At 46.7% G+C, this 15,210-nt stretch overlaps 1 protein-coding gene across 1 annotated transcript in view; it reads left to right on the top strand.

Annotated features, from left to right (window-relative positions):
- The window catches only part of ABTB2 (ankyrin repeat and BTB (POZ) domain containing 2), a 120,617-nt gene extending 109,214 nt beyond the window's left edge, over positions 1 to 11,403 (top strand). Inside the window, exons 6-17 of the mRNA XM_009080111.1 lie at positions 542 to 631; positions 1,039 to 1,140; positions 2,808 to 2,904; positions 3,592 to 3,727; positions 5,234 to 5,460; positions 5,978 to 6,156; positions 6,705 to 6,810; positions 6,928 to 7,030; positions 7,463 to 7,553; positions 9,255 to 9,323; positions 9,717 to 9,830; positions 11,206 to 11,403. Coding sequence (XP_009078359.1) covers positions 542 to 631; positions 1,039 to 1,140; positions 2,808 to 2,904; positions 3,592 to 3,727; positions 5,234 to 5,460; positions 5,978 to 6,156; positions 6,705 to 6,810; positions 6,928 to 7,030; positions 7,463 to 7,553; positions 9,255 to 9,323; positions 9,717 to 9,830; positions 11,206 to 11,403 — 1,512 coding nt within the window. The remainder of the gene's footprint in view (positions 1 to 541; positions 632 to 1,038; positions 1,141 to 2,807; positions 2,905 to 3,591; positions 3,728 to 5,233; positions 5,461 to 5,977; positions 6,157 to 6,704; positions 6,811 to 6,927; positions 7,031 to 7,462; positions 7,554 to 9,254; positions 9,324 to 9,716; positions 9,831 to 11,205) is intronic.
- Positions 11,404 to 15,210: the final 3,807 nt, after the last annotated feature.

The raw sequence follows: 15,210 nt of genomic DNA on the forward strand, positions 1-15,210 counted from the left end.
GCTACTTCTGGAATGAACTCCATAAGTAAGGCTCATTTCTCTCATAATTCATCTCTGAGCTGTCATGGTTTGCTGGTTAAGTAGAGAGAGAGAGATTTATGGGATTGAAATGCTGAAATATTGTGGCAAATAGGATTTTAGCAATGGGGAGAAGTTGCCAAATAAATTCATCTCCTGTATTTTTGTGTTGCTTTCTGCTTTCAGTTCATTTGGCTACAAATGAGCCAAGAAATAGTGTTTCTTTGTTGGCAGCCTTGAGAAAGCTCAAGAATTGTGGACAATACACTGCTGGGGTTTTCAGTGATCCCTTTTGTGCTCCTGCAGCTTTGTCCCCTGATGTTTTGTCCAGGTCACTTTCCAATATCAGTGCATTGTGTCCACTCTGCATAGAAACCAAAAATGCTTTAAACATATGTATATGTTATCACACTGCACACACACATCTTCTGCATGTCGACTCAAACTCACTGTGTCTGTGACATTGTCACTATTGATAGGGATAGGAAAGTTAACTTTTTCCCTTTTCTTTTTCTTTCTGAAGGGTATGACCCCCCTCATGTATGCCTGTGCTGCTGGAGATGAAGCCATGGTCCAAATGCTTATAGATGCTGGAGCAAATTTAGATATACCTGTGAGTAACAGAGGAACCTCTCCCCATAATTATTCATCTGTAAACTAACAAGAGCACTTATGAAATCTCTCCTAGCAACTGAAGGCTTCCGTTCTGGAAGCTTCTAGCAAAGCATTGCTTCAGGGATTTAGGAGAGGGAAGAAAACTGGAGCACTCAGTGCCTGCAATTATGATTGGCATTGGCAAGTTTAATAGGCATGGTGGGGGAAAGGAGCTGCCACAAGGAGAAACCAGTAAGCCCATTAGAAAGGCCCAGGGGACTGGACAGACTGACTGGTAGTAGCAGTGTTCTCTAAGTGGCCTAAGTCACTGTTCCCTGGGGTTGTCACAAAGGAAAAAGCCAGTTCTGTGCAAGATGATGGCAGACAGGCTGGAGTGGGTGATGACTCCTGGTTCCCTTCTCCCAGGTTCCCAGCACCTCTCCACGACACCCTTCGGTCCATCCCGACAGCCGACACTGGACTGCTCTCACCTTTGCTGTGCTACATGGGCACATCTCTGTGGTCCAGGTAAGATTCTGGTCGGGAATCCTTAGAGGAGACATGGAGGGACTGAAATGCAGCACTGTGAGGCAAGTGCAGGGCAACACCTTCACTCTCGGCCCTCCTGAGCACAGGACTGTCACAGGCTCCATGTGCAGATTCGTGGGAACTTTCTACAAACCAGTGAAAAACTGCTTGGTTTGAAGTGAGGAGAATGACAATTGATGATGTAATTCCTAGCAAGGCCCTGATACCAAAACACAGTGTGTTTCCTTAATTTTCTTTGTTTTCAGTATTGGTCCAAGGTGTGCCCCTTGCAGAACTGCTGCACAATCATTTCTTTGGTATCAGATAATCTAGTGCTTCGTGTGGAGTGGTTACAGGGTGACCAGGATGCTGACAGTGGATATTAATTGGTTTATAAATTTACATGTGCAAAATTCAGTCTGTGCTGATTTCTGCTCTAATGGCAGCAAATCATCTGTAATTTCCTTTATAATCCTTGAGAATTGCATGAACAAGACTTAAGCTATCATGGGATTTGAGCCTGTTGCACCCTCCCTGCTCCCTTTTCTGTGGAATTAACACAGGGGGCAGCAGAATGGGGTGGAGCCCTAGAAATCCTACCCAAAGTTCCAGAGGAATTAAAAACTGATCACAGCAGATAGTCAGTTGTTGATGAATTTAATTTAGCTTCTGTGCAAAGGTGGGGGAAAACAAAGAGCTGTAAGTAAGTGGAGGCTGCACATATTCATCCTCTGTTTGTGTACATTTGTAAATAATTATAAAGATGAGATTCCATCTGGCAAATTGCCCAGGCAGCCTTTGGTATTCCAAAAGGTTGGACGGCCTTAATTTACATGTGAGATACGAGTTGATTCTCCCAGGAGATGCAACCAAGGATGTCAAAGCTCCTGCTGGACTGCACTGCCCACAGTCACAGACTATCCTGGTGATGCACACAGGGCCAGGGCTGGTCCTCCCTGCCACAGGGACCTGCCAGCAGTGTCCCAGTGCTGTCTGCCAGCCCCACCTGGCCATGAAGCATCCCCATCATCTGGTGACCTTCTCCCCCTTGTCTGGGAGGGGTTATTTCCCTTGCAGGCAGCTCAGTGGTTCAATGAAAGCAGGTTCTGTGTGACAAATCACTGCAGCTGCCAGACCTCCTTAGGCAGGCTCCACAGGACAACAGACCAAGAGGTATGACCAGCCTCCAGGGCTAATTCCCGGGAGGAACTCTGCTTCCTGCACACAGCATGAAGCTAAGTAAGATGGACTTCCCGTGCTCAAGAGAAGCTCCGATTGCAGAGCTCTTTGGAGTTGGGAAATTACAATTGCAAAGCCACATCCATAAAGGAGATAAGCAAAGCAGGCAATGTTCTTCCAGGCTGCCAGCCCAGCCCCTCTCCACCTTTCCAGCAGAAACTCACCACTGAAAGCGACACAGTAAGCAAAAGAAAGTAAGAAAAGTCTAGACTGGCATTCATGTGGGGGTTTTAGCCTGAGGCTGAGTGAGGAAACACAAGAGAAATTTGCCTGGTAATAGGAATTTTGCTTTAGCCTTTGAGACAGGCCCTTTGTGTATGTGTCCTGCTCACTCTGAATCCACTGCTTTTCCTTTCTAACACACAGCCACTTCTGTTTGGTCTGGCTCAATTGCTCTGTTCTCAACTCCCTTTCATGTGCCCATGCAGCTGCTTTTGGATGCTGGTGCCCACGTTGAGGGCTCTGCTGTCAATACTGGAGAGGACAACTACGCCGAGACACCCCTCCAGCTGGCCTCAGCTGCAGGTGAGCTCCATGTGGCCTCAGCACACTCTGTCTCTGGCTACCACAACCCTGATGGGCACTGGGGTTTGCTTTTGCAGCTAGTCCCACACTTGCCTCCTGTCAGTGGCCTCCAGAGCAAAGCTGAAGGCAACAACTCCCTTGTAGAGCACTGTCAAGAAACATAAGCAGCTCCTGCCTAGTCTAGGCATGTAGTGGATCTAAGTAACATCCAGCTTCAAAAATTAACAAGTTTAAATTCAGCCTGGGGAAAAATAACTGTTATAAAAAGAAATTTGGTTTCTTAATTTATTAAATACAAGTAAAATTCTGCATTTCTTCTAGTTAGCTGTCAGGAGTTTAGAGTTCTGTGAACAAGTCTGTGCTAGCCTAAAAGTACCTGTTGTTTTGAACACTTTGCATCTCTAACTGGTTTTACTTTTTTCCTTCGTTTCTTTGTGCTTCATTTTTGTGCACTTATGAAGATAAGTCTCTGGCTTGCTCTGCTCCAAGCTTTACTGAAGGGATCAAAAGTGGTCTCCTCCCCTCCCAGTGACACATGCTCACTGTGCTGGGTCTCCTGCCACAATCCAGGATTCCATCTAATGGGAGCAGAGGGAAGGAGTCCTGCCCGTTACCAGTGCTACATTTTATGCTTCCAAAGAGGGTAACAGACATGGAAACATAATGTTTCTGTCCATTTTTCCCTAGGGAATTACGAGCTGGTCAGCTTGCTGCTCAGCAGGGGTGCTGATCCACTCCTGAGCATGCTGGAAGTCAACGGGATGTCCTCATCACTCCATGAAGACATGAATTGCTTCAGCCACTCAGCAGCACATGGGCACAGGTAACACACTGTTCTGTTCAGAACAGAGGCTTTTTGCCTAAATCTGTCAGCTGTAGGTATTCCTGTGTGACTTTCTGACCCAGTTCCCAGGGTGTGCAGTTCAGATGGTGTTGAGACTCTGCTAAGAGCAGTTTCTCAGACTGTTCTGATGCAGGTAGTGCCTTTAGAGCATCATTCCTTAAACTGGTGGTTGCTCTCTGTTTCATCCTTTTGAGAAAAAAAATGATGCAAGATATCATTATTCAGCAACTCTGATAAAAGAAAGGGATAATATTTTAATCAAAAGCACAAAATAGAACAAATATATTTGGTTGCTTTTTCTTATTCTCATGCTTGCTGCTCTAGCTCTGCAGCTCTAAGAGTGAGCAGGAGTTGCTCCTGGGCTCTAGATGAGCAGACTAAGTTCCACCTAAGGGTAGGTAATGAGATTGAGGTTATGAGATTGTGGTTCATGTTCTGAAACAGAAGGTGGCAAAAATAATCTGCTGCAGAATCTGGTTGGCTGCACCTCTGGTTTTTTGGATGGCCAACCAAGAGATGAGCTATGCTGAACAGCCAGCCTGGGCTTTCCAACCCTGTTTTCAGGGTGGTTATTTAGAAATAGGCATTACTTACAAACTCATCCAGAAATCCTTCTGTTCCCAGAAAAAAAATGTTAGTGTAACAAGCCAATTAAAACAGCCTTAAAACAGCCCACGGAGATGGGCTGAGAGGTGCCCACAGGGCTGCACACCAGTACAGCTGGCCCTGCCAGTGGCATGGTAATAGCAGCTACCTTGCTTGAACCCAGCTGTGCTTTACAATGCCAAAACTGCACCTCCAGGTACACTGCACATCTGGATACACCCAGGAAAATATCCCAAGCTCAAATGAGGCCCAAGCTTTGCAAAGCTCGAACAGCCTATTGCAGTTATTTGCAGTGTAATACTACACAAACACCGTTCTGTTCCCAACTCTGTTCCCCTCCCACCATCTTCTGACCATGCAAACTGTGAAAGTCAAGGCTTGTTCTCCCGTGGGATAGGACAGGGTGATCCTAAAGCCGCAAATTATTAACTGGATTTCTCCACAGGGAGTGGTGTGGGTGCAAGGAGAGCACCAGCTAGTGGCAATGCAGCAGCACAGCCCAGTGCTGGGTGGCCCTGCTGGGATGGGGGATGTCTGGAGCAGCTGGCTCCAGCTGGCTGAGGGACACCAATCATGCAAACTTCCTAAAGTGGCTGGACACAAACAAGAAAGTCTCTTCCTTGCAACTGCTGTGTGAAATTCCAAACAAATGCACCACATGAGGAGATTAGCCCATGGTTTTGCCCTTGCTACCAAGGGCATCACTTTCTAGTATGTGGGACAGGGAAGGATAAAAGTGGTTTAAATGCTGCTCCGTGTGCCTATTGTCTGTCTTTGGGAAGGAAACTCTTATTCACTAAGCCAGGTCCCTACACCTAATCCTGTCCAAACTTTTGCTATTTCCTTTATGAACAAGTGATCTCTCTTCTTGCTCCTCAGGAACGTCCTGCGCAAGCTCCTGACCCAGCCCCAGCAGGTGAAGGGAGATGTCCTCTCACTGGAGGAGATTCTAGCTGAGGGGGTGGAGAGTGACACCTCCAGCCAGGGCAGCTCCAGTGAGGGGCAGGTCAGGCTGTGCAAGACACGGATGAAGGCTCTGCAGGAGGCCATGTACTACAGCGCTGAGCACGGCTACGTGGACATCACCATGGAGCTCAGGGCACTTGGTAAGGTGCTCGGTTTAAGGCATAAAAATCTTTCAAGAGACTGGTCTCAAAACCATAAATAACCTCAGAGATCAAATGGTTGAAGGTGAAAGAATAAATCTAGTCTAAAGGCAGGAGACACAAGCGTTGAAGCTTGTGTGTTACAGGTAACCTGGAGAAAAGACCTCACACCATGTTTGTGTAGGGTTATGTAGTCTTGTAAGTTCAGTTCAAATTTATTTTGTGGTTCTGACTGATTATGAAGCTCAGTACACAACAGGGAGTCTCTGGTCCTTTACAATCAGCAGAAAGTTCCAGTTTATGATCCTGGTACCAATCCTTTGCTCTTGTAGATAAGTCATTTAATTGGTCAATGACCCAGTTCAGTCATCTTTAATATCAAGACAAAACTATCTGCTGTTAGGATGTGTGTCATGATCTACTACAGTGCTGTCAAGTGTTAATAACAACAGCAGGACAATCTACTCACAGGTACTTCAGGAAATCATCTTTGACTGTTCCTTTTCTGTGGTTGCAGGAGTGCCCTGGAAACTCCACGTGTGGATCGAGTCCCTACGGACAACCTTCTACCAGTCCCGTTACTCTGTCGTACAGACCCTGCTGAGGGAGTTTGTCACCATCAAAGAGGAGGACTACAATGAGGAACTGGTTAATGAAGGGTTGCAGCTCATGTTTGACATCCTCAAGACCAGCAAAGTAAGTGATAGTTTGTAGCAGTGCCAAAATCAAGAGCTTTTGTTGTTGGAGGAGGTTGTGCACACCAAGAAGTGGATGGCTGTGCAAAGTCCCTAAGGAGTTATGGTATAGAAGGCCCTGATTGCATTTATCTACATTCATACACAGCCCCCCAAAACACTCCTGAAGTGCACACAGGGGGGAAGGTGAGGAGCATATACAGCTCTTGATACCTCCATAATTGCTCATGACAACCTATGTTGTAACTCCCCTATAAATTAAAAGCTGGCTGACTAAACACAACTGCAAACTCAGAAGCAAACTTGTTTTCTGACTAATAGCATGACTCAAACCTTGCTGAAAACACACTTGTGGGCTCACCTGTTCTAGAGAAAGGGATGAACTTTTGCTGATGGACTCTGCTGTTGGGAGAATTCTGTCAGAGCACACTTGCTCAGATCACACACTTGTCCCTCTGAGTGCAGTTGCTATAAGCCTCAAGTGAACTGTTCCAGCACATTTGAAACCTGCTCAATACAGGGTGATGATACCCATTGTCCTCCTTACAGAATGACTCCATCAACCAGCAGCTTGCATCCATCTTCACCCACTGCTATGGCAGCAGCCCCATCCCCAGTATTCCTGAAATCCGAAAGACACTGCCAGCTCGGCTAGGTAAGGTGCTCACCTCAACAGGGAAGTTCTTGGGATTGTTGGGGTTTTATTTCTTAAAAGCATGCACAGTTTAAAAAAAAAAAATAAATCACTCTTTTCTTCCCCTTACCCCACCAGATCCTCACTTTCTGAACAATAAAGAAATGTCTGACGTCACTTTCCTAGTAGAAGGAAAGCTCTTCTATGCACACAAAGTCCTGCTGGTTACTGCATCTAACAGGTGAGTCACTGAACAGGGATGTAATTACACTATCCCTAAAAACAACTAATTGGGGAGTACATACCCAGCCCTTCACTGCCTTTCCATTCCTTGTGTGGTTTGCAGTGAAAGTGATGCTTGCTGCAGCTTTCCTGGAAATCTCACACTGACCTGCTACACTTGCAGTTATTAGGTTTTTTTCTCCATTATTGGCACAGTAATGGGTTTTTCCAGCTGTTACAGGGTGGGATTGGATCAGACCCAAGCAATTTACAGGTTAAATTGTCCCTGAACTAATTGTCAGCAAATCCAAAGAACTGTTTCCTTTTTCAACTTGCAAACAAAACCAAGGAGAGATCTTTGTTTTCCCCTCGCTTAGGCTGTTTGTCAGTGGGTGGTGTGTGCACATAACTGCAGCAATCTGGTAATTAACTCTGTTAAAACCATTCCCAGGTTCAAGACTCTAATGACCAATAAAACAGAGCACGATGGCCACGGCAGCAAAACTGTTGAAATCAGTGATATGAAATACAATATTTTCAAGGTATGTAACTTTTTATTCTTTTTCATCTTCCCACCTATTTGGAAGGTAAGACTAAGCCAAGGATTAGTATCATAGGTAATTTACAAGTAGAAATGGAATTCCTTTCAGCACATCTAAATTTCAGGAGTATTCTGATCCTTTTTCCAAACTTCTCAGGTAGGACCAACCTTAAACCAGAATCCTCCAGTCTATACTCTTATTTTCTCACTAGGCACCTGATTCCTCCCATTAGGCAGGAGAAACTAGTCCTCTACTGAAAAGTGGTTTTATACTTTTAAGACACCATTTCCACACCTTTTAAAGCACCATTTTCTCGCTGTGCTAAGTGCTAAGCAAAAACTTGTTTACAGCAGGTGCATTGCCAGGCTTCATAGTAACTCAAATCAGAGGATCAGAAATCAACAGTGTCCCAGTCTAGAAAGGCTAAGGATTGGGAATTGCACTTTGCTTTTATGCTATTTCCATATTTAAAGGACTTAAGGGAGGTTCATTCATGATGGAGAGAAAGCAGCTTACCAAACACACACCCAAGGCAAAAAAACCAAGTCAGTGAAATGTGATAGTTAAGGTATTGCAGTTTTCCAGATCTGCATTTCAGGGTTGGAAGAAAGGTACAGATCAGGGAATGTGAAGTGCAGAACAGGTTGTGTAGCTGTTTCACTACAGCATTGAGGCTTTTCCTTTTTTTCTCTTTCAATAAGCAAACAAACCAGCAGATCTGTGGGTCAGCAGTGCTGTCACCTCAGCAGAGGAAGTTGACCATGAGAATATCTTTGTTCTGCTTCAAAGAGGCTATGCAACTTTTGTATTCCAAATGTTGCACCTCAGGCCCCAACAGAAAAAAGAAATGTAATTGAGCACTGCAACAAACTTCCTTAACAGCATCAGTGCATCTAAAGGTTTCTAAAGATAAACTTGTGCTTCACTGGAGAGAGCAACAAATCAGAAAGAACTGAAACAGTGAAACACTCCATGAAATTAAACGATCAGATGAGTTAAGGAGATGCAATCTCAGTTTCGGTGGTAGATGCTGAGCCACCAGGGATCTGTGTCCTGCTCAGGGCTCTGCTGGAAAGCAGCTTTGCTCTCTTGTCACTCTCTTACACGAATAAAAACCAAATTAAAAGTAGCAGCTTGGTTTTGTTAGCACTCCTGTTAAACACGGTCAGCACAGCTTGCAGGCCCCACACCTGCTCACACAGCACCCAAAGCACTCCTCTCCCAACACCAAACCCAGTCCCTCCCCAGACAAGACTTTGGGCTGGGGCTGAGCACATGCAGATCTAAGAGCAGAAGCTGCTTCTCACTCTCCCTGCAAACAATTAGGCCTTTTCCCCAGCCCTGCTGGGGGGCTGGAAGCTGATTAGAAGCCCAGCAGGGGAGGCAAGTGGCTGGGAGGTCCCTGGGACACACATGCTCAGCTCGCAGGCAGCACCGGATCTGAGACACTTGTACAAGGACACTGGTGTTGCTCAGAGACACTGTCACCCTCGGCCTGAAATCCTCAGCAGGGCCCTTTTCAGAGCCTGAGAAAGGACTGTTAGAAAGCAGCAGATTTGCAACGCTAAGAAAAGAGTCACCAGTGTAGGCGAGAGCCAGCACAGGGCACGATTCCTGTCTGCTCAGGAAGGGCAGCACAGCCATCAACAGCCCCTTGTGCCTTCCCTGATAACTTCATGCCTGGCCTTCTTCCCATTCCAGATGCTGATGCAGTATTTATACTATGGAGGAACAGAATCCATGGAAATTCCCACCGCTGATATCTTAGAGGTGAGAGTGTTTTTTTCTAAGTCTTGCCAAGTGCACTGGGGCACAAACAGAGTTGAAAGGCAAAATCCCTGAGCTAACAGCAAGATTCCATCCAATCCAGGAGCATACTTAACACCTGGAAATGAGCTTAAAGTTTCAAAACATCATTGCTTGGTGCTCCAGTGCCATGGTGACAGAAGGAAGCACAAATACACTTACTGCAGGAGGAGTCTTTGCTAAGAGGGGAAATGTGTCTGTCAATCTGTCACTTCAGCATGGAGTGGCCTTTCTGCTCTTTCACGAGGACTTGGCCATTAAAACAGGCAGTCAGAGAGGAAATCATCCGTTCTGTTTGCCTTCCCTGAAGCCTTTCAAGGCTCATGATCTCAAATAGCTTCTCTCTCATCCCAATAGCTGCTGTCTGCTGCCAGCCTGTTCCAGCTGGACGGTCTCCAGAGACACTGTGAAATCCTCTGTGCCCAGACCATCAGCATGGACAACTCCGTGAACATCTATAAATATGCAAAGGTAAATGCCAACCCCCTTACTTAAGATGCCAGTGAAACAGCCTGTGTGCTGCCTGCAGGCTCCTGGGGTAACTAAACACCACAGGCACAGGTGAGCACCTGCCCTGCAGGTAACACTGCCCCAACCTCCACACAAGTGAGATGTATTCCAGTTCCAGTCCGTAAAGTCCTGCACAGCCCCGGTGTGTTTTCTTGTCTGAAGCAATCATGTATGAAATTGATGAGAGATCCCTGCAGAGGAGGGGAGAGCTGTCTTAGCAGGCTGATACAGCAACATCAGCAAAGCCTGAGGGATTCAAATCCTGAGAGCAGCAGGGGCAATTGATCACAGCACAGCAACTAGGAGAGAAACCCTTGGCTAGCACTGCTACTGCAAGAATATATTTAGAGTATATTTACAGCTCCAGAATGAGCACAAACTGTTGTGTGACAGATATGCAGCTCTATAGCAAATAACCTAAATTATCAATAAATCATAGAGAAATACTCTCCCATTCCTGGAATTCTGCAGGATCAGGTCCTTTAAAGACAAGCAGAAAGCACAGAGGGCTGATAAAGATTGGTGTTACTGTGTGTAGTGCCATACTGATGCTTTGCTCTCACACTCTGCTGTTTGTTTTTTCCATGGAACTTGGGCTGGTTTCTTTCAGAACCTAGAATTATTTAAGAGTATGCAGTGGTACAGAGTGGAAATAGAACATTCCCTCCTGGCCTTTGGTACTTTCCCTTAAATTACTATTTGCACAAATTCCCAGGAACAGGCTGTGGGTGCACAGTGCTCCTTCATGCTGAACTTGAGTTTCATTGTTCTTGTCACTGACCTTCCCCCACTGACTCTGAAGCAAAGGGAAGCAGATCCCAGACAGCAATCCACCTAATGTGGTTCAGAAGTGCAACATCCTATTCTCCTGCACTCGGCTCCTTTTCCTCGGACGAGGCTCAGGCCCTGTGAACCGTATCCTGATTGCCCTGAGCTGTGCTCACCATCTGGCAGTGCAGTGCTGCGTGTGGTGGCTCACACTCCCCCCTCGCTCAGCTAAACAGGTACCTTGGCCACTTCATCAGCCAGCTGCTCTGCTCCTCCAAGAGGAGGAGGCTGGAGTGCAGGCCAGTGGCTCTGCCAACAGCAGGCCATCAGGGGAAGGAATTAAAAAGGCCTGGATGCCTCCCTGCTCACACCTGTGCCTGCAAAAAGCACCAGAAGAAATTATCTGCCATCACTGGTCCTGCCTTCGCTGCTTTCCCACTCTCACACCTATCCTTTGTCCCTCAGAAAGCACTAAAGGGGAAAAGCATTAGAAATGAAAGGCTCGGGCAGTCACCTAGGTCTGTGCCGTACAGAAGAGGCTAACTGACCTTCCACCTCTCTTCCACAGATTCACAATGCACCTGAACTGGCCTCTTTCTGTGAGGGCTTCTTCCTCAAGCACATGAGCTCTCTCCTGGAGCAGGACTCGTTCAAGCAGCTCATCTACAGCAGGAACAGCAAGGTGCAGGGCCTGGAGCCGCTGCGGGACCTGCAGGCAGCCCTGGCCCTGCGCCTGCACTCCGTGTACGTCACCTCCAGGGTGTGAGGCAGCAGAGCCACGGGCACGTGTCACCAGGAAGGCTGTGGCTGTCCTGTTTGCCTTCTGGATCTCGCTGAAAGTTCCCTACAACAGCCACCCCCAGGCAAGGGTGCTGAGGGAGGGGGAGCTGGCTTCTCTGTGCTGCTACTGTCACAGACACACTGTCACAGCCCAAACAAGAGCTGAGGATGCGAGTGAAGGACCTGAACTTCCCACAGGCACAACGCAGGGCTGTAGAGAAAGGGGCAATTTACCTAGAGCCAACACCTAATCCGTAAACTAAAGTGTCTCCACACCATAACAGCACCTAGTTCATACACATAGATGTTTTCTGCTGGAAGGAGTTTCCTGCTCCCATGGCTCACTGCCCACCCCATGAGCCATCTGTCTGCACACAAAGGCTGGTGGCACAAACTGCTTCGCTGCAGCAACAACAGTGTCTGTACATGGCAACAGGCTCTGACACAAGTTTTCCCCAAAACCGTTTGCACCTTGAGAGAGAGATTTTGTATGTTCAAAGCTGAGTAGAAACTAATACTAACTTTGAAATTACTCACTCCAAGCCTAATAGGAAGAACAGAGCTGGGGCAGGGAGGGGAAAAGTTGGGGGTTTGTGTGTTTTTAAATTCACTTTCACTGTGCTAGTTAATCTGGATCTATTTTGAGGAGAAAGAAAAGACTGTCTACCCTTTCACTGTCAAGATCTCACAGTCTCAATCACTTTCATTTTAAAAACCTGTTTCTGAACATTAGCTGTGAGACCTGACACCATGCCAGACACTTTCTAGAAGACTCAGGTGTAGTAGGAGCTAGCACTCTGCTGAAAAACTGCCCCATCCCACAGATAGCAATAAAAGTCTCCCCAAGACCCTGAGGAACACACAGCTCAGTGGTTTGTTCTCTCTACGGAGCTAGTTAGGACGAGAAGCTCTGACCTCTAGTCTCCACTTCCACAGCCTCAGCCATGGAATGGTGTTTCCACAGATACACTACCTCAGGGGGTCTGGGCACTGCACTCCTGACAGGTTCCTGGAGGTAGGCTGCAGCCTGATGGTTGGGCAGCAGCACTTAAACTCAAATGCCCAAGATTCACATTCTTCCTTTGTTCACAGATGTTTCTGGTCCAAAAGGCCTCATTCTAGGCCTCACTCTAGCTGACTTAGGAGAATGAAAAGCAGACAGTTCAATCTACAGTTCTGAATCTCAACCTGGTTCTGTGTGTGCTTTTTAAATTTTAAGTAATCCCAGCTGTAGGAAGGCAGTTAGTTGTGTTAAACACAGACCTTGCTCTTACCAATAGCTTTAAGGAAAGACCTTCAGCTACTCCCACTGAGCTTTGCCACCACACACCAGAAGCATTTGCCAAGACACTTTCATTCTTTACAGAAGGGTAAAGGAGAAGAGGAAGCCAAGTTTTCAGTGGAGAACTATTCCTTCCTAGAAATTCAACAGTCAATTAATATTCCAACTAAACACACAGGAAGGAGGAGGCTCAGCTGGGCCCAAGCTCCAGAGCACAACACAGACACAGTTGTGCTGGTTGGGTAGATGAAAGGAAGGAGAAGGAACTATAGCATCTCCCACCAAATCCATCAAAATCTGACACAGCCTCATTCCTAAAGGATTTACACAAGAGGCAAATTGCATGCATGGATAAGGATTTTCAGTCTAGGCTCAGTCAGCTGACAGACAAGTTGGTCAGGGCACACTCCCTTTGTGCTTTAGGTACACATCTGCTTCTGAGCATCACCAGCTCCAATAACCCTATTTATTACTAGAAAGCCATACAGGGGGTTCAAAATGATCACTGGTCTGCCCGAGAACTACCACAGAAGGTTTTATTTTGGAAAGTATTTTCAAGTAGCTGCTCCAGCTATCTGTACAAATATGTAGGTCCTCTTTTGTTGCTGTAATATTACAATGCTTTGTTAATTGTACATTAATGTTGTCATTTATGTAAATGTACCAGGATTTTATTAACAACTTAATTTTAAAATACACAGCTACTGTTATTTATTCTGCTCTTCTAACAATGGGAAAACCTACACATTTTAAAGGCATTTCTGTGGGAAAGGCTGTTGCAGTTTTAGCATCTTAAATTTGTTTTGGTGTATACAGCTAATTTTAGGGATAAAGAGGCACTCGTTTCCCTTTCCTAGGCTCACACATTTTTTTGAATTAGTAAATTTAACTTGCATTTTTCCCTAGCTGCAGTAAGTGTACCTGCTTTCCCTCAGAAAGCACCAGGTGGTAGTGTCTAAGAAAAATCCTAATTCTAGGATCCTTCTCTGCAGCAGGAGAGACAGTGAGGGCTGAAACAACTCTTATGCCAGAGGTAGTAAAAAACAAGCAGGTGACCCTTCCCTTCCACATCACCTCAGAAGCCCAAAGGCCAAAGTGGCTCTGGTTGCTGCACTGTGCAGGATTCATGTCAGAGCAGAGAGCAGTTAAGACACTCTGACAGACACACAGTCAGGCACGCAACAGTCCAGGGCACATACTCATCTGAGAGGTAAAAGCATAAAGGTTTAACAGCAGCAATTTGACCCAGAACTATTCTGGGATTTTTTCTTGGAAACCCATCAGCACAAACACCAACTTGTTCTCAAGAACCATGGAATACAAACACTTCAGATTCCCTTTGGAGCACTTGGACAAGTGGGTTAAACAGAAATTTCTTACGAAATCAGTTGCATACTGCCTGTGTTTTATAGAGTGCTGCTCCCAGAGCCCGAGAAAGCAACACAGCAGCTTTGGGGCAGCACAGAACTTCACTGGCCATAATGACATCAGGGAGCAGAGGAAATAAACAGCTCACACATCTGCCTGAACACGCTCCATGACTTTCAGCCTAAAATAAAGCCTTTTTGCTTTCTAATAAGCCTTTGCACAGCAGGCAAGCACTGGCTAATGCAGCACCACTACTCACTGGCCCTTTGCCCTCACCAAATGCTGCCCAGGCAGGCAGACACTGCTTCCTGCACCTGCCACAGCGACACAGCCAAGGGCACACGGGAGGCAAGAGAGAGGAGACTCCCCTGAGGAACAGGGCAGCAAGCTGCTGTCACAGTGCCTGTGGCAGAGGAGAGCACTCCAAAGCTGGACCTGCCTCCCCCAAGGGCAGGTTTGAGTCTAAGGGATCCATTAATCCACAGCTAAACCAGAGCACTAACACTCCATGTTATTGGCTGCAGCAAAGGAGAGGCAGGAAAAAAGGTGTCTGTGTATGAAAAAAAATAAATCACAGCAGAGCAGGGAAAAAGCGACACAGCCCAGAGCTGGAGTCACCTCAGTGCTGTCCCTGTTCCTATGGTTCTGAGCACAGGACTTCATCTGACACTCCTCTCTCCTTGTCAAGCTCAGGCTGCAGAAATCTTCCTTCCACCTCACTCCATCACCAGCCTCCTGTGCCTGCTAACACAGAGCACTGCTCAGAAATCACACACCACGAGGCACGAGTAGTTCCAGGGCCCTCACCAAAGACAGGAGTGTGATTCAGAGACTAAGCAGCAGTGACACAGTCAAACAAAAATCCAGTTCTGGAAGCAAAGAAAAAACTCCCAAAGGAATATCATGATGGCCAAATGGAAAAGACACAACTTCCTCCTGCCCCTTCTATGCCTTGCCCAGTACACCAGCTCTGCTCTCCAGACAGCCCCTTCTCCCCCACAGAGCCATGGGAGGTGAGACCTCTCCTCACAGCAGCCTCAGCTTCCCCGAGAGAGGTGAGACCTCTCCTCACAGCAGCCTCAGCCTCCCCGAGAGAGGTGAGACCTCTCCTCACAGCAGCCTCAGCCTCCCTGGCTTGCACCT

The sequence above is a fragment of the Acanthisitta chloris genome, unplaced genomic scaffold, assembly GCF_000695815.1.
Source record: "Acanthisitta chloris isolate BGI_N310 unplaced genomic scaffold, ASM69581v1 scaffold7608, whole genome shotgun sequence".
In the NCBI taxonomy this organism is placed as follows: domain Eukaryota; kingdom Metazoa; phylum Chordata; class Aves; order Passeriformes; family Acanthisittidae; genus Acanthisitta; species Acanthisitta chloris.